General features: G+C 46.4%; 1 protein-coding gene across 2 annotated transcripts in view; it reads right to left on the bottom strand.

Moving 5' to 3' along the window:
• The window catches only part of SLC22A23 (solute carrier family 22 member 23), a 108,967-nt gene that overhangs the window by 32,069 nt on the left and 48,984 nt on the right, over positions 1-27,914 (bottom strand). For both annotated transcript variants that reach the window (XM_075417208.1, XM_075417209.1), the window contains exon 4: positions 772-940. In XM_075417208.1, coding sequence (XP_075273323.1) covers positions 772-940 — 169 coding nt within the window. The remainder of the gene's footprint in view (positions 1-771; positions 941-27,914) is intronic.

The following is a 27,914-nucleotide window of genomic DNA, read 5'->3' as shown; positions in this document are numbered from 1 at the left end:
CAGCGAAGAAAGATTTTTTGGTAGATTTATAGAGTCCTGGTTGGGATGGACCCGGCACCAGCCCTGGGGTGAGAGTCACCCTGCTTCTCCCAGACGGCTGTACCAACGCCATGGTGGGCAGAGAGCAGTGGGAGCAGCCGGGAGGGGAGGACTCCTCGTGGGACCGATCCCGAGCCGCTGCCCGGCGCAGCCCGGACACCCAAGCTTTGGCACAGCGTGCGCCGATTCGGGCAAAACCGAGCAGGCAGCCTAGCTCAGGGCTGGCTACCTCAGGCACACGGGACGGCCAGGCGTGCTTCTTCAAGAGCTGACACACATTATTTTTAACCTGGTTCAGCTAACCCAGGCCGAAGGAACCAACAGTGACAGCCCAGCACCACAACACAGGTTTTAAGGGAAAATGTAGCTGTGCGGCCATGATTTGACAACAGCAAGGCTGAGCTGCATCTTCTCGAGAATTGTTTTTGTCTTTAAAGGGGAAGTGACGGCCAGAACAACAGCAAAGTACACCTTGCTGCTCAGCGAAAGAGGACCATCTCCCGAGTTCCCTCAGCGTCGCAGCATGTAACCTAAGTGCGTGCTACAGCAAATTATAAAGTTATGCTTTCTTATTTCAAAGTCAAATCTTTGCAAAAGGTGACTGGAAGAACAAAAGGAAAGGCTCATACGTATGGTGAAGCGCACACATTTCCCAACAGTGAAGCACCCCCCAAAAGTCCAACATTAGGAGCTGACGTTGTCTTTGGCCCAACAGGAGGAAAAAATACTTACACCCAGTAAAGCAGCATCAGCAGGAAAGGACAGATGATGACTGCCTGGAGGACCTGCCAGTCTCTGCAGAGGGCAGCCAGCCCCGGCATGAGGAACTGCCCCGCCATTTCGATGAAGCTCGCCACCATGGTGATCATGAACCGGTGCCCAGGAGGACAGAGCTCTATCCCTGAAACACAGAGCACAGGCGAACGCGTTAGCCCCCCACCAGCAAAGGCACCCACAGGGCATCTCTTCGTGAAACTTTCAGGGAGTTAACGCCCTTCAAGACCTTTGACCAAAGTTATGCGCAATCACACATATCTCGTTTCCTCCCGTATTTGGGCTCCAAATACCCCAGCAGCTACGGAGAAGCCCATTAACAACTGCCCGTGGCGCAGACATTGCAACTTCCAAACACCTCTTGCCTCTCCCGCAGACCTGCTGCATCCTCACCGGCAGCTCTCCTCCAGTCTCTGCCTAGAGAAGCGTTTCACCAAATTGTAAGATAACTGTTTTTCAAAGGGAATGTGGAGTAAAATATAATCCAAAGATTCTGGGTCAAGCCTTCTCATACTTCTTGGAGATGCCACGTGCCTTCCCAGTCAGTCTGCTGGGAGGCAGAAGAGCGCAGCTCTCAGCAGGATACAGGCTCCCAGCTCACACGGGATGCCACCTGCCCACAATTTAATACGCTGCGACTCAGCCAGTTTCAAGCTGGATTTTGCTGAGTGGGTTGTTTCTGGGTTTGCTTTTAGTTTTCACAGTAGCTAATCTTGATCAACTTTCAAATGAGCCAGCCTTCCATCTGTCCTATCCTGTCCTCCACCCTTCCTTTCGCTGGGGGGCAATTTACTGCCATCATCGTTTGTCTCAGCTGCCTTGTGACAAGCAAGTTCAGCAGGTAAAGTTTCTTTAAACCCTGAATTTTGGCTACCTTTATTCAGTCCTCAGGAATGAAGATGAGCTTATCAGAAAAAAAAAAAAAAAACACAGAAGAAATAGCAGAAAAATTGGACTGCCTTGTGGAAATCTATTCAAACAATTTCTTCACCACTAAGATTGCAATAGAAGTCCCTATTTCATAATTCCCATTTGCCCACATTCACTTCTGCAGATCAATAATTAAGCACAATAAACCTGCCACAAATGTTGTGTAGTACTTATCAGCACGCTGACGCAGAAACACAGGCTCGTAAACATTTGTGATATGTGATATGTTGCTGTCAGCATTGCTGCTTTTCCTTGGGATGTTTCCTACGGTTGTTTCAAATTAGAATTATGGTTGCTTTAAATCAGAATTTAACGGTTGTTAAAATTGTAATTGAAAAGCCGTAAGACAATAGGAAGAGATGACAGCTGCTCCTTCATTCCCTCTCTCGCCTGTAGCTTGTTCAGCATTTATCACTGTCACACAGATTTAAACTAGCTGACCAGGAACTACCTTACAGATCAAACGTAGGATTAAACACCAGACGCTGCTTTTTCCCCCCCCTCTTTCTTTGCAGCCAATAACAAAAACTATTGATGGATTTTTGCCAATACAGAAGAAAAATGTATCTGTTATGAGGCAGCCCAAATTTTCACCAGCTTAACCACAAACACAGCAGCTTTGGAAAAGGAAGGGGGGGAAAAAACCCTCAAAGACTCTCACTTGCTATAAAAGCCTTTTACATTTTAATTAGAAAACAAGATTAAAACACAGAGCTCCTTATGACATTAATATGGTTTCATTCTTACTAATGAAGTATCCCAACCCTAGGCAATTTTTTTTATTCTATGCAAAGAGGTCACTTCCATTATATTCCCTTAATCTTCAAATACAAAGTGGTTCTGTGTGTTTTTCTAAACCCTGAAGTCCCAGTTACTCACACTCCAGTATACCTTCATTAAGTACAAGGACGAGTTCTGTTGCTATAGAAATGGGAGGTCTGCGTTAGATAGGCAAGGCTTTGGCATTTCAATTGCACTGCTTAGGGTATTACCAGATAAAAAAAATTAACCGGGAGGAGAACAAGTTTTATACAAAGTCAGAAAGAGGTATCCAAATAATAAAAGTATCTTTTATTAAGTCACTGGTCCATAGTACGTAACTCCAGATTCATCGTATAGAAAGGGAATAACTTCAGAGACTGGTTAGCATCTATTTTCTTCTCTGGATTATGACGTGCATATGATCGATTTTTGCCCTTTCCTCTAAGAAAGCTGGAGAACACACACACACAAAAAAAATCCCCGCTGCAGCTGGGTGAGCATGACTTTCAAGTGACATCAGCAGGCGCTTCGTGTATATGAAATCTCACATCCCTGTTGAAATGTTCTACGTATTAGGACAGCCTACTGACCTTCTGACATCTCTTGCATCATTTTTATATGATAAAATATTCAGCACTGCAGTTTTTAGCAAGCATTTAGCAGTCAACCTTTTCCCACCTCTGCTAGCAAAGCCACCCGCTGCAGCACCTCTGCCCCAGCCCTTGCAAAGGCACGCTGCACCCCCCACTGATGCTCCCGCCGGTGTCACGATGTGCCCAGGCACAAGGCCTCTGGGGCCACAACAATTTCCACCCGGTTCACGTGATAAATTATTGACTCGCATGAAGTCACTAGAAGGCAGAGATCAGCTTTATCCACCCCTGGCAAATCCAGCAAGAACTCTCCAGCTGCCCCGCGCAGTGAAAAGGTTTCCACCTCAGCTACTCTGCGAAGCGCGGAGAATCGAGTAAACCCTCGTTACACACACAAATCATGGAAACTGCCATCGGTACCAACTCCTGGATACATCCATTTGCTTTACTTGGAAAATTTTGTGTGGACAAGGAGACGGGCACGGGAAGCCTTTTGCTTCCTCACCTAGCATTGCTACTCCAGGCAGCCCAGCCGGAGCAGCAGATCCAACTCTGCTGCCGGATTTCTGCGAGCCCCATTCCACCGCTCGCACAGACGAGTTGAAGCCCGTACGCAAAGCAGCCCCGCAGTACTAGGGCAGCGAAATCAGACACGCCCAGGAGACGCGGGACAGACTTTCTCCCTGCCTGCAAATGCCCAGTAACAACGGACAGCACAAGCGCAGAAGCGGGACCCAGACAACCCCCGTGAATGTTTGTTTGAACGTTTCTAGGGATGGGGCCTCCTCTACCAACACCCGTGGCAGAACTGCTCCAGGCACGCCGCAAGCGCGACCCAGCCCGCAGGCAGCGGCCCCACCACGTGCAGGGTGCAGACCCGGTCCCTGCAGGCATCGCAGGCGCAAGACACCGAACACACGAGGCTCACCGCACGGCACACGACTCTGGCTAGGAAACGCAGAAATAAAAGCGTGGAAATCCTGCTTTCGGACCCTATCCCTTATGTCCTTCCTCTACAGAAGTGCCCAAATCAATGTTCCGCAGCCCCACAGCCCGCAAACATGCCGCAGGGAGAGCTGGTGTGAACTATGCCCCTTCCTACAAGGGATTCCGGCATTCTGGGGAGCTGCGTGTTGCACTCGAAGTAACCCCACTGCTAACAAGCAGGAGCACGTTCTGGCATGGAAGGAACAGCACTGGGGCCAGATACTTAATTCCATGAGTCTGCACGCAGCAACGATTTGTACTAGAAGTATTAAAACTGGTGACGAATGAAGGCAGAGTAAAAGCCTGTGTGTGCGTGTACGTACGCCCGTATGAGAGCACGCGAGCCGGCACCAGCAGCATGGGCAGAACACAGGTTACAGGGACGGCACATGCCCGCTGTGCCAGTCGCACCCTAGCTGGGACTTCATTCAAGTAACATAAGGATGGGGAACAACCTGACCTACAGGTCAGGTATCAAGAAGATGAAGAACAGGATTGGAGTCATAAAATCTCAGGACTATGAGAAAAAAGATGAGAACAGAAATTCATTAAGTATGCCTGAGAATTATGAGGGATGAGAAAAAAAACAATGAAGCAAGAAATTGTAAACATCATCCACTCCTAAAGGGTATGAAAAGAAACCCCAAATGGGTTTGCTGTTGCCTGCCAAGCACAGCCTCAGGGATGCGATGAGGATGCAGCAGCCTCTCGTCCTCCGTGTCACACCAGTGACGCCGGCATGAATGAAATCCGTAAGAGAATGAGTGCGGCTGTGCAAAATCTGCCTACTTAGAGACCTTGCGGTGGGGGGGGAATAAAACTAACCACTTTGACCCTCTATGTAGTGTCTTACTGAGTTATTTAGAATTCCCATGGGAAATATTTTCAAATATTAACCAAGGGAATAAGAACCACAGCAGCTACATTGGCTGTTTCTCGTGACAAAGGCTAAGCTCAAGAAAAGGACTTTCAAACCAACATTTTTGGCGTACTAAGAGGACATATTTCAGAGCAGCTCCCCCACGACTTCACACATTGTCCTTTTTGCTCACCCCCAACATTGCAGCAGTGGCCCTGCTTGACCCCCAAGAGAGCCACATGCACCCCTAGGATGTGTTCAACTTCCTAGGCACGTACTGAGCTCTGTCCCCGACGCTCCCCACGCTTCCCTCTGGAAGCAGCCTTGGAGATGTCCTGGGCTGGCTTCCCTCGCTGGTGCGGTCCCCCTGCCCGGAGCATGGGCAGCCCTTGAGTTTCAGAGGAGTTGAGTTTCACGACGACGGACATGGCCTGACAAAGCTGCCTCAGATGCCAGTGGACCTACAGGGCTTTGAGCTTGGTCAGACTTTCCGACCATCCAGCTGTAACAAGCAGGTTGTCGGGGTACGCTCTTGCACCTCAGGAGAATACAGAGTCCAACAGAGGTTTCAAGCCTGCAGCAATTTCCAAACATGTCTAAAAAGCATGAGAAGTAGTTTTTAGGACCAGCAAAACTATGGGCTGAAGGCAACATTGTCACATGAAAGTCCTCGTTTGATCTGCATTGCACCAACAGCGGCAAGGCTAGGGTAAGGTTTTCTTGACAGACCAGAACAACTGAAACCAAGTTTCTCGTCATTTCATAGGAGCCAGCCCACAGCACACCACCAGAGTCAGATCGGGTAAGGTCTCGTGAGCAGGTTTTGAATTACTGACATCACTTGTCTTCAAACAGGATCCATTTTCTCTCCCTCACTCCTCCTGTGTTCCCCCTGCGTAGTCCTTTGGGACTCTTGTTAGAAAGAAGGGAAAGCCTGGATGAGCCTTCAGAGGGAAAAGCAGGTGCGTTCCACAGAGCACATGAAGTGCTGGGAGGCCCTTCTGCAAGCGCATCCGCGGTTCTGCCAAGCAGGAGCTGTATATGAACATCAGCGCATTAATTCAGCGCAATTACACGGTACTCGAACCAGTGCACGCCACTTCAGTCGCCTCATCTGGAAATCGGTCTGCCTGAAGAACCCCGGGAGCAGAGCAGAAACGAGGGGGTTTCTGGAGTCGGGCCGTAGGTGGAGGAGGTACGGCACATCTCCGACCCGCACACGTCTTTGGAGCGTCTGCAGAGCGCCATTAGACCTGGAAGGTTTTATTTCTTTATCACCTTTGGAAACCTCGAAATAGCTTGCAAAATACAGCAGGACTCCAGATTGCTCCGTATCAAAACCAACTGTCCCCTACAGCTCACCAGAAAGGCTGGGATTTCTGTCAAAGGACGAGGCTCCATCATGTATCTCTGCACGGCTGGCAAAATTTAGGAAGATCCCAACACCGCTGGCAGCTCGGATGGGGCGGTGGGGGGAGCTTGGAACGCCAGCCCTGGACGGGACTTGGGGGGCACTCTGCCCACCAGCACGCCCCGCAAGCTGCTCAGGACATGCGGACGGGCCAGGGGGGCTCACGGCTTGGTTCTGCCAGCCGTGCTGCCGCAAGCACTCCGACTCGTCCGGGCGTGAGCAAGGAGGGAGCTAACGGAGAGCCTCTGCAGCGCTGTCGCAGAGCCGATGGGAGCTGGCATCGCCACCAAGGGACAGAGGGCCACATCCCAGCCTTGCTCACTTGGTCTTACACTTGCACACGGGTAAAAAATAACCTGTTTCAGATTTCAGAAACCCTCTCGTTTGTCTTCAAGGGCTGACATTTATTCTCAGAGGGTATTTGGACAAGGATGAATAGCAAATACTTTTATTTAAAGAAAAAAAAGTTGTAAGTCATTTGCAAATAATATATCAAGAGGAAAACGAGGTTAAATCACACTGCCTGAACAACTCTGCAGCGTTCACTCACCCGTCTCCAGTCCCAAAACACAAAGCAATTCCTGCACCACAGCCCAAGTGCTAGCTCCATCAGAAACCACAAGTTAACTGCTTTTTACGCCTTTGCAGTTTTCTCTCCCTGCCCAGTTTCAGCCTGTGAGTCACCAAGACTGTAATTATATACGAGTATCCCTTGGAGAAAATGGCCAGGACAAAGCACCTGAAGTCAACAGCATTCTCACTGAAAAAAATCTGCAAGGAGACAGTCTGATTCTGGATTCACATTCACAGTTTCACATTATAATAAAAAAAAAGTTATTTTTGACACTTCCCCCATATTACTATACACCCTTATATTACACTCTTAATTCCTTCCCTCTAAGGACCCCTCAAGATGTTCCCCTATCCCAAAAAGGAGGCAAGCAATCAGACTCAGATGAACAAGAGCCGTATCACCAGTCGAGCAGAAGAAAGCTTGGGCAACACTGTTTTAGGTGCAAAACGCGGGACACCAGAAATTCCCTGTGGTGGTAGCACCCTAAAGCACCAGGGCTGCATTTGCCCCAGCTTAGCTCAGTCAAGAGCAACGTGCAGGCTGTGGCCCTAAGACAGGATTTATGTGTTTGGAATTTGCTTTTCAACAGAGCACAAAAAGAAAGAAAAAACATCTTGGAACGCTTCGTTTTCCAAGCTGTTCAGCACTTCCAACATGTCCCACCACTGCCGTGCTCCCCAAGCTGACCCTTTTGGCATGATGAGCTCTACCACAGCGACCCTGAAGACTGCTGGGAGGTGACCCCGTCCCCGTTGCTGCCACGTTTCCTGATTCCCACCAAGCTCTTGCCAGCCTCAGGGACCTCGTCTTCCTCCAATGCTCTTCGTGGGATTTGTCCTCTGCTGTAAACACATCATCTCACTGGATGTTCCTAGAATAACATGGTCCCAAACTCACTTGTGGCTAGTTGACCAGACAAAATCACAGCAAAAACTATTAATGACTCCCAGACAAGCCTTCCAGTTTGCAGCTGGCTGCTAGGGGAAGAAGTAAATAAATAAAATCCAGCATATCTGCTTATACATCCAAATTTCCAGGCAGTTGCTAGACACAGACCTCTAAGAGCTGCAGCTCCTACCCATGGGCCATGCACACTTCTCATTCCAATTCTGGCACTTCTGATTCAGAGCAGGCTGGAACGGCCCAGGTTAAGCCTGCACTCACTCCTGGCTGAGTTCAGACATGAAGCACTTTTCCTTGATGGTCTTTGCTGTCATCAGAAGTAACGGAGGAAGCAGCGTGTGTAAATACAGTTTATTAGGGAACAGCAAATGAAGCAGCGCTTGGAAGGAAAGGTTATCTTGCGCAGCGCAGTGCACAAACTACGGTCAGTCGATGTAAACACAGGACAGAGACAGAGTGGAAGGAAAGGAAAAATCTAATTTCCTCTCTGCAGAAATCCAATTCGCTGCCAAGCAAAGAGAGCAATAACAGACTGAACCTCCAATAGTCAAGTAAGAAAAATGGGATTATTTTTCCCCTAAGAACACAGCAGGACAAAAGTTATTCTAAAATACCTCTACGAAGCGACACAGGTGCTTCTTCAAAGGTACTTCTCTACACATGATAGATCTGGCAGGGGTTCTTTTCAGCACACACTAGCCCATCACTTCTATCTAATTAACACTTTTTTACCTGTGTCACATCAGTTGTCCGTGCACTGACACCAGGCGAGCTGGTGGAGTTATCAGGCTGGCTCCCGGGCAGGCAGCCAGGGTGACACCTCACCAGATGGGCAGTGGCTCCCTTCATCTCTGACCTGGATAGATACCCTGTATCAACTGGATAGAACTATCAGACAGATATCTAAGCAGAATAGTTCTCTTTCTTACCAAAACCAGATCAGATGTTCATTTCATATACAAGCACCAAGACAGTGCTAAAACCGATGCCAGGCAAACTACTCTTTAGACACACTACTTCGCCTCTGATGCTATGAACACCACAACGTGCGTGGACAGGCATAGCATGAAAAAAGTGAACCTCTCGTCCAAAATCCAACAAAAACACAAGGTGCAACCTCCCCTCTCTACTTTCTCCATGCCTGACTCTCTCCTGTAAGACACACACACAACTAACACACCAACCTGATGTCAGGCCTGTAATTGCTTAACCACGTAAGAATCTGCCAGGAGGAGCTCTCCTCCAGAGCCTGTAGCTACTCACAGGTGGAGGGCTTGGACCACAGACATGGAGCCAGCTCAGGTTTGATGCAGGGAGTTCATTCCCCCCCCAGGAATGCAGCTGGGAGAGCTGGGGACCGCGGGGCACGATGCATGCACAGCAGAGCCCCTGCTCAGGGCCAGGCTTGCTCGCAGCAGGGAGCTGGGCAGCGCAGGGCAAGGGTGAGCTCGGCTCCTCCGGGCACAGGAGACCCCAAGCAGAGGCTGCCCGACCGCTGCATGGAGCACAGCGATGCCTGCAGCCATGCTCGGGATCCAAGCTGGCTCCCAGGGAGCATCAGCAGCAGAGAAGAGAGCACACATCGTGCTCATCCCGTAGTATCTGTATTGGCTGCGTTTTGCATCAGACAAGACAAACCACATCTCACAAAACAGAGTCTACCTGCGTGAGAAACCTTTAGCATGCCACGCTGCCCGCCATTCAAAAAGTAATGAAAACAAGGAGACGTTAAATCACATTTGTGGTACTGCAGGTGCCACCTATCCTGCTTCCAGAGGGAAGCAGGAGCATCTCTGCCGCTGCCGCGCAGCAGCTCCCAGCCAGCGCGGACTTCTGACGACAGCGCCTGTGTGCGAATGACGGCTTTATGACACAAAACCAGGAGGATGCCCCTGGAAACCTAAACAGCAGTGACAAACACTGTCAGAAACCAGTAGATACAGAACACACTAATTTCAGAATAAAGATGACTTAATTTAAATGCAATTAAAAGTGATTAAAGAGCTTTGCCATGACATACGTCCTCATATATGTTAACTGCTATCTATGAAAAAATTTCTCTTCCACCTTGTCCTGGGTTTGGCCAGGACAGGGTTAATTTTCACCGGACTCCAGGAAGGGGCACAGCCAGGGGGTGGGGGCTGACCCCACCTGGCCAAACAGAGCCCGGTATTCCATACCATGTGCCGTCACGCTGGGTTCCGGTGCGGGGGGCGGCGCAGCGGGAACTCACTCGCGGTTTGGGAGGGCGCGGCGCCGGTCCTGTTCGGGAGAGCGGCTGTCTGGGTCGTGCGGTTCGTTGTTGTGTTTTCTCCTTATCTGTATCGTTGTTGTTCCTGTTTCCCTCTGTTTGCTGTTATGTTAAACTGCCCTTATCCCGACCCACCGGTTTCTGCCTCTTTCTTTTCATTCTCCTCCGCACGCCGGCGGGGGGAGGGGCGGCCGCATGGCGCTTTTGTTGCCGGCAGCAGCCGAAACCAAGACACATCTCCAGTCTGTAACTTCCTACCCCCTCATTAAAAGACTCTCCAAGCCCATATCAATATTTGTTTGGTTTTGCACAATACTAAGATTGCATAGAAATCTATCAGGTTCTTCCTTGTTCCCAAAAGGTGGCTTGCTCTCAAGGAAATGAACAGACGATCACAAGAATATTTTGCAAATGGAATACCTCTGCTGTTCACCACAGCTGGCCCCTTTTCTCTTGGCAGGATCTAAATCACAACTGGCATCTTTTCAACAGGAATGCATGAGAGCAGCTGAAACAAAAAACCGTGCGAGAGGTATCAGAGGAGCTCATTTTCTTTGATGTATCAGATGAAAGGGTTCTGCATCTGTATTCACGAATTTTCAATAAAACTGTAGCCACTTGCAATAAGAACAGGGAAGAAATTCAGTAGCCATAAATCTGTATGGCAGTCTCTTAATTAACCATGTGGCAAATAATACTGCAAGAGCAGCTATTTCTAAATCTCAGCTTGCAATCTCCAGATGGATGATCGTCCTCAGAAAGGCGAGAACAAAGAAGTAACAGCCTAACACCTTGTTTCAGGTTTATTAAACATTTCCCAGCTCGCTGAGGCAGCAGGGCGGCGAGGAGCAGCCCCTCTCTCCCCAAGCACTGATCCCACATGAGATGCTCCTGCAAGCGAGAGCTTTTCACCATTACCATCGTGCTGTCAGACGAGTGGATAAACTGAGCCCTGGGTCTGAGAATATTCCCAGCAGAACTGCATATTGCTAACAAGAATTCGCCACGGGAGCCTCAAGCTGTTCACAGCCTAGCTCCAAAGCCAAGCAGAAAAGCCAAGCACGGAAGAAAACTTAAAACAGAGGGTCAAGCGCTGTACTTGGTGCTCCCTCGGTCTTACTAAAGCACTGCCTGCCCTGCACACCATCCCTCGGACGGCTTGTCTGAAGCACCGCACACCAGAGGCACACCCCCAAGAAAGCACCCAGCTCCTTCAGCTTGTGGAGATTTGATACTTGCTTACACACACAGAGTCTAAGCAAACATTTGGGTCGCTGGTTATTCAACTTTCATAAATACTATTGTAAACCCCCCCACACGCATGTATAAACACACATGTGTACGTATGGATATGTGTGTGTGTGTGTGTGAGCTACTTGAGAGAGCCCAGCGGCGGGCTACGAGGATGGTGAGGGGGCTGGAGCATCTCTCCTACGAGGAAAGGCTGAGGGAGCTGGGCTTGTTCAGCCTGGAGAAGAGAAGGCTGTGAGGGGACCTCATAAATGTTTCAAAAAAACAGGTGAGTTTGTTCAAGAGTATCTCGCAGCCAAGAGGCATATGTAGCTTTACAAGGGTAAAATTCTAATGTATCCTGATAAAACTGTGGTAAGAGCTAAACATTTCTACTGAATGGATGGAAAACCTCCTATTGATTTGCAATAACTTTGAAAAAGAGAAAGCTCACATTTCTTAATACCTTCCCTCTGCGGAGGCTGGCAAGTATGCTGGGAACACACTGACGGCCCCAAGCAGAGGCCATCCCCGCGTGGAGGATGCTCGCTTTTCTCCAGCGAAAGACCTCTTTCAAGAAAACTCCGGCCATTTACAGAAGAGTTCCAAGACGGCAACACTCACTGATTTGTTCCAAATAAAACCAGAATGAATTGCTGAGCTAATTAATAACACAATATTAAAAGGAAACCAAGCTCCTTTGGAAAGAATCCAGCTGCAGCTCAGAGCAGGGGATTTCGCTTGTTCTGATTACAACATGAGTAAACTTTGTATGCATTACAACCACAGCTAAAATTGTGAGGATGTATACATGCCCCTGGGAGATGAATGACTGTTAACCTTTCCTTACCAATTCCTAAGTGTTTTTCTGCGTGATTCTCTACGTTTCCAAGGGTAGTTCGTGTTGAATGGAGCTTCGCTGTACCTGTGATGGTGCAAAGTCCAAGACAAGACCTGTGGGTAGAGGCAGTACTGCCTAGGAGACCAGCTGCCAGAGCCTGGAGTAGACCTCACCTTGCCTAGGCATGGCCAAGTGGTGCTCTTAAGGTCAGAAGATTTTTGCGAGGTTCTCTCTCCAGTAAGCTCTGCTGCTTTGAAGACAAATGCACACAGCAAGCAGTTTCTCCATTAAGATAATTGTAATTTTGTTTGTGCAGCAATACTTAGATTGCTTACAGTACATCAATGACAATCTGACTTTTACATTCTGCTTCCTACACGTGCAGTGCCAGAGGTGTGTGGTGTTAGATTTCCCCTGCTCAGCAAGCACTTTCAGGTACATCAGAAAAACCCCCTATCTTTACCCCTCTTTTGTAGCAAGAGAGCAGGGTGTAGAGGGTGGGAGAGGGAAGCAGAGTGGCAGAAAGGAGAGGGAGGCCATGGCAGCAGGGGGGAAACAAACTATCGACTGATTGTCCCCAGCTCATCAAACCAGATTTCCTTCCCACGCTGAGCTATGAACAAATCACTCCATTGCTCAACACAACAGAAATCACCCCGTTAGAGCTTCCAAATTTTCCTTTGGGTCTTCTTGCAAGAGCTGAGCTCAGTTATCAGCTCAGACACTGATTTGCTTCATAACTGTATTCAACCACTTAAAGGCATGTGGTAAACTAGACAACGATTTCCACCCATGAGATGGGTGAGGGGAGAAAAAAGGCTCTGTGGCTGATGCTACCTTTCCTGGTGTGACACGGGGTCCTCAGCCAGGGCCGGGACCCCAGCACCTCCCAAGGACAGGTCCCTGTACCTGCTGGCACGCAGCGAACCCAAGCACACCGCAGGTACGCATCCCCTCCGGCACAAGTGCCACAGAAGCATCTTGAGGACTCGGCTGTCTCCCAGCTAGGTAACCACGCACCCAACAGCAGAGGACATGCACTCCTTGGCTCCAGAGCAGCACTTGGGATGTGCCACGGGCACGTGGCTCAGGGGAGAGCATCCCCAGGGAAGGAGGGCAGTACCCTTCCCCAGATCAGTCACACCACCAGATGACCTGTAAGCGGTCATCGCAAAAACACCGGGGAACAAGGAGGAATTGATTCCTGGCTTCAAATGTATCTTTTAAGTTGCACGGTTCAATTAGGAAAACCAACTTGTACTTAACATCCAGATTTTACCAACTCAAGAGCTATATCCAAAAGGGATTCTGGTTTACACAGGAACGAAGCATAACCAAATCGGTAAGGTCTATTCCTACTGAAAAAAAAAAAAAAGTGGCAGCATAGTTTGAAAAAATAAAATTAACATCCACTTACATTTATGTATGTTTACAGAAGCAGAGAAAACAGACAGCTCCTCTGTCTTGCTGAGTGATGTTTCTAATCAAAATTTGAAGAAAAAAAAATTAAAGACATTTGGAAGTGCTGTAAACCCTTCAGCTATGAAAGACATGCAGCGAGCGCTGCCAAAGAACAGTCATATTTATTATACTGAACTCTGACGTTTGCTCAATGAAGGATAGCTCAGAGGGCTATATGATTGAGATGCATCTGGAATTCTGAGCCAAGGGCCAAAATAAATAAGTAAATGAAGAGGAGTAACACGAGAGTATGGTAAAAATAAATAAGTAAAACTACAGGTCCTAAAAACTAAAATAAAATAAATCGTAAGTTACAAACCAAAAAGCGTTCCTCGTGCATCTAAGAGGAACAGGCATATTATGCCATTTAGAAATGAGAGTAAGAAAACCAGCCTTATTATTTTTCTTTTTAGTTTTCACTATTCAAAGTGCAGTCATACAAAGAAAATATTTTTGTCTGCATCAGGTTTGACTGAAGGGTTGGAGGAACTTCCAGACGATAAGATCAGAGGATCACAGCTCTGAGCAAAAGAAACAATGCCCGCGGGTCCCACCTGGAGATCCTGCCCCGGGGGTGACCGCGGCTCCGCTGAGCGGTGCCCACCTCCCCTGGAGAAAGCCCCTGCATGAGGCTGTCGGGAACCGGGCAGCAAGCAGGTCTCTACTCATCCCTGCCCACCTGCACGACGCTTCCAGACACAGGGAGGGTTTCATCGCTGTTTTCTCATCTTCAAAAAAGGGGTAGAGCTGGAAATTCTGGGAAACTCAGCGGTCAGGCTGGAGCCACTGGGGCTGCTCCAGGTGGTTCCTGAGCCACGGGCGGATGCACTTGCCGTGGGCAAGAACAGGGCTCGCACCGGCAGGCACCTGTCAGCAGCACTGCCGGCCTCACCGCAGAACGTCAGCCTCACCCCGGGGCAAGTCTACGCTTGGGTTTATAAGAACAGAAGCTCCCGTTATTGTCATCGTTTCGTCAAACAGATCTTCCTATCTGAAAGACGGGAATTCTATAAAAATCACTCAATAAACAGCAATTCAGTTACGCCATTTCTTCAGCCACTTCCTCACGCTTGTGATTTAGCCAGACGTTTCACAGGGAAGGAGGAATGCCATTTCTATCAAGAGTAAGAACAGGCAGCAGTAAACAAACAAGCCCTTTTCTAAACAAAGCAGTTTCCTTTCTGGCTCTCGCCCAAAGGAGAGGAAACGCCGGGCGCTCACAAGCACCGGGTGACCCAACACCCCGACCCACTTGCAGGTGAACGAGGTGCTGGGCATCTGCCCGAGCCTCAGAGGGAACGCGCTTCCAAAGAGTTCTTTGGTGCTGCCTTGTCCTACGCCGCCGCAATAGCTCTAAACACCAAAACAATCCCCAGCCCCTACGATCACCATTTCAGAGGAAAAAACTCCGCTCAGGGTGAGCCAGGGCCAGGACTAGCGACGTGCTGTGTTCCTCTGTCGCACACAGGATCACTGTCACCGCTGCTCCTCTCTATCTCCATGTACCAGCATCCTACACTACAAAATTTTTTTTAGCATGTAAAAACTCACAGCTGGTATCACCCGCAATGTTTCTGCATAATCACGTAAACAAAAATCAAAGCAAAAGAAAATGATTATTTTTTTTTCTTGGGGGGGGGAATTGAGGGAGGGAAATCAATAAAATAAAATAATAATAATAAAAAAAAATCAAACAAACACTGAGGTACAAGCCTAACCGCACTAATATATTCACTTTGGACTGACAGAACAGGATATGCAAGCTCCTAGAAGGACAAGACAAACACAGGTAGCACAGAAATGGAACAAGGCAAACCATCAGCCCCCGCCTCGTCTTCCTCCCTTTCAGGGAACTCCATTTATAGCCAATTTCTGAACTCCAGATATGAGGAATCAGAAATGCTGATACAGACGGAGTCTCTGGGTTTTAGGTAGCACAGCTGGGTTTTAATATTGACCCAGCCGACTGGCAAAGAATCATATGCAAACAGCAAAGAAGATTGAGATCTGAAGCATGGCAGCGACTTCATTTCCAAATCCTTCTCCAAAACAGGAAAACTCCCCGTGCAGTTCACCCCACGGAGGAGAGTGGGGAGCAAAAAATATTCAAGTTCTGTGCAAAGAAGGAAAAGCATGGGCATGTGAGGCTTGCACTGATTTATTACTGGCTCATCAGTAGCTAACCTATAAAACCAACTGTAGAAGCAACAGCTGTAAAATATTTTCCATTTTAGCAATTATTGCACACCATCCTTCCTAGAAGATACAAAGATTCAAAGCTGATCCTTCAATTTGAACAAATGCCTGCCCAAGCATAACAAAAAGGAAAAAGCGTTACGGATGAAAAAAACACCTGATTTTTGGTATCCTTTCCCTCACCTAAACACAAATACGGTAACAGGGGTCCCTGTATTCAAGTACAGGTCCTAAATACATAAACACTAACATTCCTTGTTTGGGAAACCGAATTAAACTTCTTTGGAGGTGCACGTAAAATAAATACCAGTGTCTGGAATTGATGCTCACAGGGATATCTTCATGTCTATATACTGTATATCTACACCAACTCATTTATATCACATCTAAAACTCTAGGCGGAACTACTGATTTTCAAACATCACACCAGATTCAACCTGCCTATGAAAAGGATCTTCCCTTTTTCTCAGTAGTCAATTATTCATTCACCTCCTAGAAACATTTGTAGAAGGCATAATTTATTTCAGGAAAGAATAGGAAATTGTCATTATAAAGACATCTGAATTTAGTATTTCTTTATGACAGAAACAGAACAGTAGGTAACGGGACACTTCACTGGCCTACATCAGAACAAGCTTCAGAGGAATTGCTTTGGACATTGTTTTTGATATTAAAAGAGTCAGATGATCACAGCATCTGCAAATCAATATTTTCAGCTAACAAACTGAATTTGGAGCAGAGAGCCTTACACTAAAAACACTCCCGTGGTGCGTGAAACAAGTCATCCTAGATCTGACGCTTGAGTTACTCTTCCACTTAGCGACTGCTCGCACTATTTCCGCTTCAACAAAACACGCGGAATGCTAAAGGAGCCAAACAGACATCTGTACCACCGCAAGCATCGCCACGGGTAACAGTCAAGGCTTCATTAAAACGAGAGTGTAACCCTAAGCATGTGTTTCTCCGGGTTACGCCTCGCACCAACAGGTATCTCACACGAAACAGTAGAAGGTCTCTCTGGTCCAGCCTCTTCCTTCCATGGTTTCACACATAAACCACTAAATAACTATGGGCTGCAGCATATGCAGTTAGCTCATATTTATCCTTATTTACCTAGCTTGGATCACCAAAGGGTCCTAACAAAATGAGTACCGTCTCTCAACACACGCAGTGGTCGCTTCCTGTTTGCTGAGGGGCTGTCAGCTCCTGGGACAGGGTAGAGCAGCTTTGTAAAAAATCCACAGCAATGCTTTACTCCAGCTCCAGAAACCAGCAAATAAAATAAGAAATTCCTTGCTCTGAAACAAGATGGGGAATTTACCTAGGTAGGAATATGGTTTGTAATACTCCTTCACGACAAAGCGACCCGAGTTGCTCCTTCACATCTTGCCAGAAAGGTGGTGGGCTGGGGGAAATTGTACTTCATCTCCTAACTCTTCTGTCTCAAGCAGGGCAACTGCATCTGGCCCACGGATTTTGGAAATTATTTGTAATGCTTCAGATGAAGGGGAAACTACGCGTGCTTCAGTACCCAGTAAGTATCACAACACAGCCGACCTCCATTCCAGTCACTCGCCAAAAACCAGGTTAATTAAAAATATCCATTCTCCGGAAGATTCGCAACTTGGGCCTCGCAACAGCTGAAGTAAGTTGATTCTAAAGTTTGGATGGTTAAAAGTTGATAACAAGGAATATTTAAGACATTGATATCAGGCAGAAATATTTAGATAACAGTAATGCTTAGGTCATAGTAATATAGGGCAGAAACGTTCCCATTCTGAATTTGACAGAACTAAAATATGGTATTGATTAAAAACCTGGCCGAAGACGGCTAACTGCCAGATTCTCTGGGGTGTGAACACCTCGCACTCACCAGCGCTGGCTGCTGCTGGGACACCCACGCTCTTTGGTCTCTTTTGCTGGAAAGCCGCGTATGTTTCTGCCACTCAAGTGAACTTCTCCCTCCATCCAAACTGTTTTGCAGGGAGAACAGAAAATTCTTTTGGTATTAAAGAGGGGTTTTTGTTTGTTTAATAAAAACACTCACAAAACTACTGCATGCTTTAGGTAACAAGAAGTAAGAGCAGAAGTTGGCAGTCTCCAGCAAGGGGGTTGTGGTCCTTCTAGCAAGCAGACGCGTCTGAGAGCACTCTGTGCACACCGGGTCTGACCGCGGGTGGCTTGGCAGAAGCCTTGCACGCCTGTGCTGCGATGACCAGCATCCCTCTGGCATGGTGGTTTGCAGGGTGTTTGCACCAACGCTGGCCCACTTCGGGCCCTCACCACTTCCCCAGGTCTTGGGGCTGCTTCGACACCGGGCAGGGGATAGAGGTTACACGGGGAACGTGGCACGCAGTGGGAGTGGGAGGTGAAACACGGAGAGCAGGGATGGAAAGATGCCGGCAGCAATCAGAGGCGCCTTCTCTCCTCAAAAAAAGTGCAAAACAAACACCAGAGAACAGGGCTAAACCTGCCACACCACGTATCACCACCATTTTCGACAGCAAGCTGCCAAGTTATGCCAGAAAGATTCAAAACACGGAACTTGCCACGATGTACTAAGTGGTGCCTGGCGCATTCCCCACCACGAAGGAGCCGGAGATTCGGTGTTGGCTGGCCGTGCAGCCCTGGGGAATGACGTTTGTCACCAGAGCACCACGGGCATGGACCTCCCGTCCGTGAGACACCAAATGATTCTCAACAAACGCTTGGCAGGTGAGCAACCAAAGCACTGAATTCACAAGTATGTGTGGAAGTGCAGATGAGATGGGATGGGTAGGTCTGGTTTTTATAATGCTTTAAGATAACTAATGATGTTTGCAAGTGTTACAGGAGATTTTGAGATGAAGCACTTCATAAAAGATCATGGGAGAGTTTTATATTACAGCACCAGTATTTTCCATGCATATTACTGCTTGAATTAAAATTGACCCCTATAATAAGGTGTACACTGAAACGTATGAAGATCCGAAGCCCAAGACCTCGTGCACTTTATACAGGATTAGAATAAGCAAAGCTGTGGCTAAAAGGTTAAGTTCTCTGTGACTGCAGCACATTCCCCACAAGCAGTTCACTAGAAAGCACTGCATGGGCTCCAGGTGTGCAGATCTGTGTTGGAGCGAACAGAACACCCTGGGACGCTAAGGGGCTTAACATCTTTGGAATGAAACAAGGAGAGGCAAGAAAGAAATCATTTTTTAGTACGTTTACAATGCTGCCAACAAAGCAGATTTCCATATCTTCTGTTAGCAAACACACACATACCAATCTGTGGTGTTATATGCATAGGCCTGTGGGCCAAATCTGCCCCTAATCCAAAAGCATAGACCTGAGTTTTCATAAATAATCCTCTGAAACGAGCAGCCTGACCTGCCCTCCTTCCCTCTTCCCATTTTCTTCCGTGTTAGCTGCTAGGTGCTGTGTTCCCCCATCTCCAGCCTTCGCATTGTGTGGTCTTGAAAGGCTTCAGTGGGCGCCATCAGAGGTCTCTTTGAGAGAGGCCAGGGTCCCCTTTGCATTGGGACAGCTCTTCCTAAGAGTAAGATCTGCCCTTCTTATGTCTCACAAGCACACACAGGCAAGTGACTAAAGAAGTGTGAGTTTGGAGTAGAAGAATTTCCTGCTCAAGAACCAGACGAAGGATGTCTTCCGCATGGGAAATGAAGGAACACAAGTGGTGCTATGAAGGAATTAAGACATTTCTCTTCCTAAGGGGCACCCTCGGAGATGTTACCGAAAACACGCAATTTGCCTATCTCGTTGGTGCAGTCCTGCTTATTTCCGACAGCAGGCAGCGTGCCAGGTCTCTGAGCTGAGCAGAGCCATGGAGCGAGCAAAGGGAAGCATCCCTGTTCAGAGACCACAGTCTTCCCTTCCACAGGAGCTGCATCCCAAGCAGCCTGCCACCCAGCCATGGTCAAACCCCATCCCCCCCAGACATCTCTTGCTTCTGTTACATTTACGTGGAGCCAAGCTCCACACATCCTTACTTACCATCCCTTGTGCCATTTTTATAGCTATGGCCAAGTATTTTCCAGCACCTGAGAACATCTGGGTCTCCACTGCATCTGCAAGGTAGACCTACACTCCAACGATAGAGAAGTTTTCAAATGATGGCTAAAGCCTGCTGAAATCTTAAAGTGCACTTAAGTAAGCTGATGGTGCTATGGTGACCTTTGACTTTGTAATTTCATTCGGACATCACCAAAAAGTTAAAATTTTTTTTTAAAAAATCAAAGAACAGTTAAATAAGAAATGGGAACAGTACTTTAGACTGAGAACATGTGTTTTTTTTGCCCAGAGAAACTCAACTCAAAAAATTTGCTTAGCTTCTTAAATCACTGTTTCTCCTTCCCCCAGTGGGCACAAACCCACCCACACAGATATCAGCTGGCCTTTCTCACTCCCAGGCTCCTGACAGAGGACTTGTGCCTGTCCACTCAAACACAGTCTCCCCTGCCAGAAGAACTACCGCACACCACAGGAGTCAGACAGGGAACAAATGTAGAAAGTCAAATGCATGAAAAGACGTTTTTGCTGTTGCTTGCCCCCAGCCCGGCGTGACCCAGGCATTCCTGAGAGGGGGTGAGATGCTCCTTCTCCCACAAGCAGCAGTTTAAAGCTGTTGACAGGTGAAGTGCATTGCGGAGATACCAGACAGCCCAAGCAAACCTCGCCTTCTTTGCCACATAACCCCTGCTACTTAGTTTTTCTCTCCAGCACTGCACTGCAATATGTAGGAAATGTCTGTCTTTCCAGAAAACCTATTCAGGTGTGTTGCTTTTCATATGGGGTTAGCTCAAGTCTGACAGTTACCCGATTTTCATTTTAAGAAAAGGTTTGGGGCAAAAGCAAGAGCTGCTGGGATGGGTGGTAGTTTGGAGAATGAGGGGGGAACCCTTCTAATCCAAATCACACTTGCCTGCACTTTTACGTCTGGAGTAAAATCAGGCCTATTTGAATCTTTTAATCAAATCTTTTTAATTCTACGCTTGACACACAGTATATTTACTGTAAATTAAATTAATTCTAAAAAATTAAAACTAAATTAATTCATAACAGTGTTCAAGCAAACAATGATTTGCTTCTCAAAGTATTAAAGAAAGTCAGGCACTGAGCTTGCAGAAACCATTGACCAATTCTCAGGAACAGGAGTATGCAGAAGGTCTAACTCAGGTTTTCACAACTTTTCCCCAAATGGGCAAAATATAGTTTGTAAATTTAAGTTTGCTTAAATTAATATATTACTGTAGGCTTTGAACTTGCCACTGAAAGCAAGGTGTGGAAGTGGCGAAGCTTCAAGATGTGGAAAGCTGATTCTTCTCTTCCCTCTGGCATCCACTATGTTATCTACTATAACATCTCAAATCTTGAAGGACATCGTGACCAGAATCAAAAAGCCACAATGCTTCCTTTGTTTAACAACATTACGTAGCTTTAAAGAATAAAGTGATATTTTGGTAAACTTCCATTTTGCTCCAACAGAAGAGCATTTAAACAAGCATTTATTTCACTAATAATTACTCTTCAAATGAAGTTGGTGCTTTTAAATTCCATTTTCCATCCAAGTGCAGCTTGGCACAAACCGCAAGAGAAAAACAACCATTAATCAGGGATCCGAGCAAGTGTACGCTGAGCCCTACGACTGCATCTGTGAGCACGTGTACACATACAGCATGTACCCACCCAGTTCTCCAGGAATAGTGCCAAATGAAGGTGAAAACCATATTTAATTACAAGTCCACACATCTGAATTACTACCAGCCAGAGATTGCTTGCTTTCGAAAAGCATTTCAAACAATGAAGTTCTGAGTTTAAGGCAGAGTTTCAGCCTTGCTGTCTGAAGGCAAGAATAGAAAATCTACAGCCAGATCCTCGATCTTCTCCACACCAAATATCTTCTCTACTTTGAGATGCGAACCAAGATTGGGATTGGGAGCCAGCAGCAGGAACCACCGCGTGCACTGACTAGCAGACCCGCTGCAATTCTGTGTACTGTGTAAAGCACTGTGCCTCCTTCCCTGTCCCCCCTTCCCACCAACTACTTCTTCTCTTTCTGGCTGGCAGACAAAAGGTTCAAGGCTTTTGCATTTGAAAACTGCTCTGCCCATCCTTCCATTACAGATAAAGGAAGGTTTTCTGGCTCAGAAATGTTGATGGTTGTCACCTGCCATGTTAAAAACCATCAGGAGAGGCTTTGGAGCTTGCTTAATTCAGCCAGCAAATCCTTAGACTTGGTGCTAAGTAAAAAAAACAAAAAAAAAAAAAAACCCAAAAAACCCAATAAGAAAAAAGCATCACCTACACAGTCAGGTATGTGGAAACAGTCACAGCTCTCTCACAGTGGCCAGCCAAGTCCCATGCTGGACAGGACTTGGACAATACTGTCCCAGGCAGAACAGCAACGCCTGACCTGCACAGTTACAGTGGCAGACAGACAAGAATTGATCAACATCTGGAATTAAAAAAAAAAGCCTTCCTGTTCTTGTGCATGCAAAGCAGACTTGTCAGAGAATTCTGGCACATCATAACCATATTTTGCTGAGACAAAGAGCTGTGCGGCTATGGGGCGGTGGGAGGAGCCCAGACCACTGCTACAACTTCTCAAATTTTCTAACACTCTTCCTCAATTAATCTGAGGGGAGTGGGGAGCTGTTTAATTTATTGCTCGGACATTTAATGTTTGGAGATATAAGCAAGACAATGTTCAGAAACAACAGAAACTCTTAACCTGGATTAAAGAAACCAAAAGAAAAAAGATCTTACATCTCAGAAGCAAAAATTGACCGCACACAACTAAAACCATACAAAACCAAGCCAAGAGGTAAAATGCGTTTATAGGGCAAATGATACTTTTTTTCAGGCAGATTAGACAAGTGTATTTCAATTCACTTAATTAAATTTAAATTCACTTGCATGGGGGTTCACTACAGTTCCTCTCTTTAAATATCTCTCTAAGCAGATTCACTCAATTTCTCAACAGACTCTTCTTGCCAGGCACGTGAATTCAGCTCAGGTGGATCACGACAACACTTTCTTCTCAACCTCATATTTAAGGGGAAGTCCAAAGATAAGCAAGAAACTGCGTATCCTCACAAAGAGCCTCTTCCCAGCCTATTCCAAAAAACACATCAAAGGGAACCAACAAGCCTGCGTCCAAGTGGGCTTGGTTTTGACCTTCTGACAAGTGACAGTTTCAGACAATCGAATAAGCCAAATCCACACTGGTAAAAATCTGAAATTCAGAGATTTCCGCAAACCACCCAGTTTCCTTTCCAGACGGAGAGATATCCCAGTAGAGTCATCAGAGATCTTAAGAACAACAATGGAAGGTGCAAGGATTTCCTTGTCCTGCTAGTCTGTGTGTTACACTTCACTAAAAACTATTCCTCTGACTGGAAATACATTTTGGTCCGAATCAACAAACCAGCAAAGCAACAGCCCAAACTTCCCTGGGGACCACTGGTCTGGACTTCTCCAGTACAATCCAGCATAACATCTTTGTGTACACGTGAAGCCCATCATTCTTGTCCTATTCTTTCAGTTTCAGATAACTTCAGAGAACCGAAACAAGTTCAAGAAATCCTGGTCCTCCCACACAAGGTCTTTCTGCGTTCCCTGTTAGTGACTGGATGGAAGATATTTTTCTCTAACTGTCTTCTCACCCCTCCTCTCTGCTTGTTTCTCCTTACCCCTCAGACAGCTGGAAGCGTGTCCTCCTCAATACCACCTCTTACAAACACGTATATGTTATGCATCAGTTTGAAGACACTACAAAGACTTTGTCTCCCAAATGCAGAGACTTCGTCTACAGAAACATCTGTGTGACTGACAGCAATCTCTGAAAGTGCTTCACCAAGCGGTATTTTGACTTTTATTCACAAGATCACCCTCATCCCCTTAGGCAAGACCTTATTTGGGATGTTTCCTCCCAAGAGAAGTCTCCACCTGACGCAGCCACAGGAGACAAGCTACAGAGTCGCTTTGAAACTACAAAGCCAGAAAAAGAACACCGCTAAAGGAACCGCTTGTTGCTCTTGCGAGAGCTGTCACACCTTCAAGACTAAGTGCTCTGGCCTTGGCACACCAAGGAGACCTGCCAACATGTTTAAAATGGCTTAGTTCTGATTAACACTCATTTACACTGGCACCTATCTGAGTAAGCCAAGAAACTTGCCTGAAAGAACCACATCCGAGAAGTTCAGTTTAGATCTACACTCCCAAAATTAGCTACCAACCCATTAAAAACATCCACAATTTAGCCTTGGTGAAGCAAGGGTGGACCTTCTCCTTTGATGTCCACTCAGTCCTAAGAATTATAGTTAGTTGCTCATGACTCTTCCCTTGTATTCCCAAGATAGGCACTTGTTTTCTAGTGTCAGATTTGGTCTGAGGAGTACAGAATCAGTTAATATAGGAAAAGTATAGAAATCTGCAATGACTCAAAAAGAACATTATTTTTCATTCAGATCAAGTTGGTCTGATATTCCAGGAAAAAAGCCTGCCGTTCGCATGCACGCTACGAGGTAACAAGCACTACGGAGAAGGGAGAACGTGTTGACAGCACAGTGCACGAAATGACACAGGCAATTTGGCTGCCAGCAGGAAGGACTGTTTGGATTAAATAAAACGAAGCGTTAAATGTTTGCCTGTGCCAAGCAAGCCTGAGCCCTGCTTTTGAGAGGGATGCATAAACTGGTTCAACACTTTAACAAAGTTTCAATTATGCAGTACTTAACACCTGGAAAAAATCCCAACTTTATCCTTACTACTTCTAAGCTCTGCTGAATCCCTGCAAGAGTATTTGCTCAACACTCTCTGCGCTGCAAACACAACACTAGGAGGAACTGCCTTTTCCCTCCGTTTCTGCAGGGTTCATTCAATACTGCCACAGACGATCAGTTCAGCCTGGTACAGGGCAAAACAAAGCTAGTCAAAATATTCTCGCCATTCTTTCCAAAGGCTTAGTGGTACAGGTATCAACTAGCAAACTAAATTTCCTTTCAGCACCTGAGAAGCAGTTTAAAGTAAACACCTTAAAATAACACCCTGAAGAAGCAGTTCTCTGAAACACCAACTCTGTGCCATGATGCGCAGAAATGTACAGAGAATTTCTGGCACATGGCAAATCCAGTCCGATTCCTGTATTTCTGCATCAATCTCGTCATTCCTTCTATTTCTATAAGTGGCTATAAGCACTTCACTTAAAGAAATAAGAGTGCTGCCTTACACAATGAACATTGCAGTTGGAGACAGGACCCAGCCAGGGGATCAAAATTAAAAACGTGTAAAACAGAGGAAAATAACTCCGGTGAACTAACATGCTTTGTCAAGCTGGCAGCCAAGCAAGCTGTCTTCCCTGCACTCCCCCCTTATTGCCAATCATCCGATTTCACGGCAGTTATTTTTACTTCACATATTACAATGTGTCACCCCCTTTGCTCCCAGGGAAATGATGATTACTAATAAGAGAGGTATGGGAAATTAAGCTAAAGAAAAGAGGCTCAGGATACAGTGGCTTGCCTAGCTCAGTATGCAAGATGCCAGTTTTTCGTAATGCCAACTACATGGCAATAAACAGCTACAAGCGAAAACCCCACAAACCCACAGCCAAGTTTGTTTGGGAAGGCTTTGGTGGGGTTTTTATGTTGTGTGGGCTTTTTTTATTATTATTTTTTGAAAGTTTTTTTTCCTTCTGATTTGCAATCAAATAGATGTGAGGATCACAGTTTGCTGGTGCCTCTTAGTCATCATCCAGAGCTGCTTGTTCTCTCTATACATAAAAAATTTCCAGCAGGCAGGGAATCTCACCGCGAGCATGATGCAATTGCAGCCTTTGTGCATCTCAGCTCTTTATGAAGCAATCTGCCAGCCTGCATCCAGTCCCTTCAGATGGCTCGCACGCTTGCCAAAGAGCGTGCAAGCTGCTGGGAGCTCGGGCATTCATTACCTATATTGGTTTAGACCACTGCTTACAGGCCAGCCTGTGAACTGTAGTGTAATAACACTGTAAATTTTCAAATTACAAGAACAGAAATTCTTAATTGTTCCGACAGTCAACCGGCCAGCATCAACCTGGGCTACACCTGGGACTGAGGGAAGGAGAGAAAAAAAATGAAAGCACTTCATTTTACAAATGGCACTCCATAAGAAGAAAAAAAACACCATGGGTTTAAGGAAAGGCTTCAAGTTTGAGATGACACACTCTTCTCTCAGAAACACTTTCCAGTTTTAGTGAACAGGGACTGGAACAACCCCAAAGCGCAGGTAAAAAATTCAGCAAAACTACAACAGTTTGGTCAACGCCCCACTGATTCTCACCTTCCAAAAAATCTGCATGATGCCGCAATCGGGAACGTCGTCCTCTTACAACAAGAGGAGGACACCAACAACATCGATCCTTACAGAAAGCACACCTCTTCAGAATCGCTGTGCCGCAGCCCTACATGCTCAGAGGGCTCTGGCCCTGCTGGATGCAGTGACCAGCGCTGACGATTCAGACACTTCTTCATCCATTCCTTCACGCCACACGAACTGTAACGGACCCCTGCGCAGAGCTAGAAGTGACCTACAGCCAGAGCCTTGCCATATTAGCTGGAACGCTGAGAGCAAGAAGCCTAAAATACATCAGAGAAGGAAGTGTCTGAACTCCGCAGATGGCGAGAAGAGCTAAACATAGGCTCCTACAATTCGAAAGACTACAAGCAATGGACCAGGCTAGAGCGACCAACTGCAGCACTGTCCCAGGACTCAAGGCAAGAAAACGTGGAGGGACCAGAAAGGTGTCTAAACAACACGAACAGAAGGTCATCCAGCCAAAACCAGAGCACTTCAGAGCTGCAGCAACAGGAGGCATCAATGATAACTATTTGGTTCCTTACTCAGTCACACAGGACTAAATTTTTACCCGGGTGAAATAGGTAGGGACAACCCTACTCGTAATCATTTTGGGGACGGAAATATGTGCTTACTTTCCCAATTTCACACGAGGTCTCTGCAATGTCTCCCAGGCTATAATCATGAGAACAACCTGTAGCTTCCACTGCTAGACTCTGCATGGTAGCCTTCCTCCTTGCATTTACATTTTGTTTGCGTACCCATTACATGCCCCTCTTCTCCCACTAGCGTTCTCTCCACTGGTATTTCTCAGGCTGAGGATCAGACTCTCTTGTAGTGTGGAAACAAAGATACTGCCAAGACTGAATACAAATGAATTCATCAAAAAGAAGGAAGCCTAAAACACTACCACAACCTAAATGTTCCAAGTAAAATTATCTTCCCCCTGAATCAGCACATTTCGCAGCCTTCTGTATAGCTCTCTTTTCCTGTTCTTGCTTCAGATGAGCTCTGCGCCATATGAGCTATCAGCACCAAGAGCACACAGAACAACTTCTCAGGAGAAGACTTCTCCTGCACCTCCCCCAGCCTTCCCAAGTATATCTAATGGAAATGCCTGGCCACTTTTTTCAGGTGTGCATTTCAGACTGAAATTGATTTTGATTATACAATGAAAAGTTCTCTCAAGTTGCTGTCGAAGACTTCCTGAACATTACTTAAAACCAGATCAAGCAACTTACAAATTTAAAGTTTTTGCTCAGATGATCTTCCAAAAATATTGACATACGGTTTTCTATGCCTGCCTCTGTCAAAGTTATTTGGAAATAATTAGCAGTATCTTCTTTGTTGTGGCTGTCTAGAAGCTATATATACATGTAGAATGGCAGAAGTGTGTTGGGTCATTTCTAGTTCATTCCATTTCTGGCTCTACAAATCCCCAACCACACAATGATTATTATTAATTAATACATGTGAGAGAGATACAGGGCAGGGGCAAGAGAGGCACAGAAAAGCATCTTCATTTCAAGAAAGGTTTAAGTCCTCTTACAAGCTGACCGACTTCAAGGATATTAAATATTATCCTGAACGCAGATGGAATTCTATTCAAGCTCTAGCACTTTTCAGAGTTGAATCACATTGTTGTAACTTCTGAGCTTGTCATCAAAGTTAAGGCAAGACTTTCAAGTTCATGAAGATAAAGACATTGCCTGAAGAACCACTGGTGACAAAGAGAAAACAGACTTAACAGCATTTAAAAAAATCCCAA

Source organism: Opisthocomus hoazin, chromosome 3 (assembly GCF_030867145.1).
Source record: "Opisthocomus hoazin isolate bOpiHoa1 chromosome 3, bOpiHoa1.hap1, whole genome shotgun sequence".
NCBI lineage: Eukaryota > Metazoa > Chordata > Aves > Opisthocomiformes > Opisthocomidae > Opisthocomus > Opisthocomus hoazin.
The sequence above is the reverse complement of the archived record's forward strand: the minus strand, read 5'-3'. Positions and strand labels throughout refer to the sequence as shown.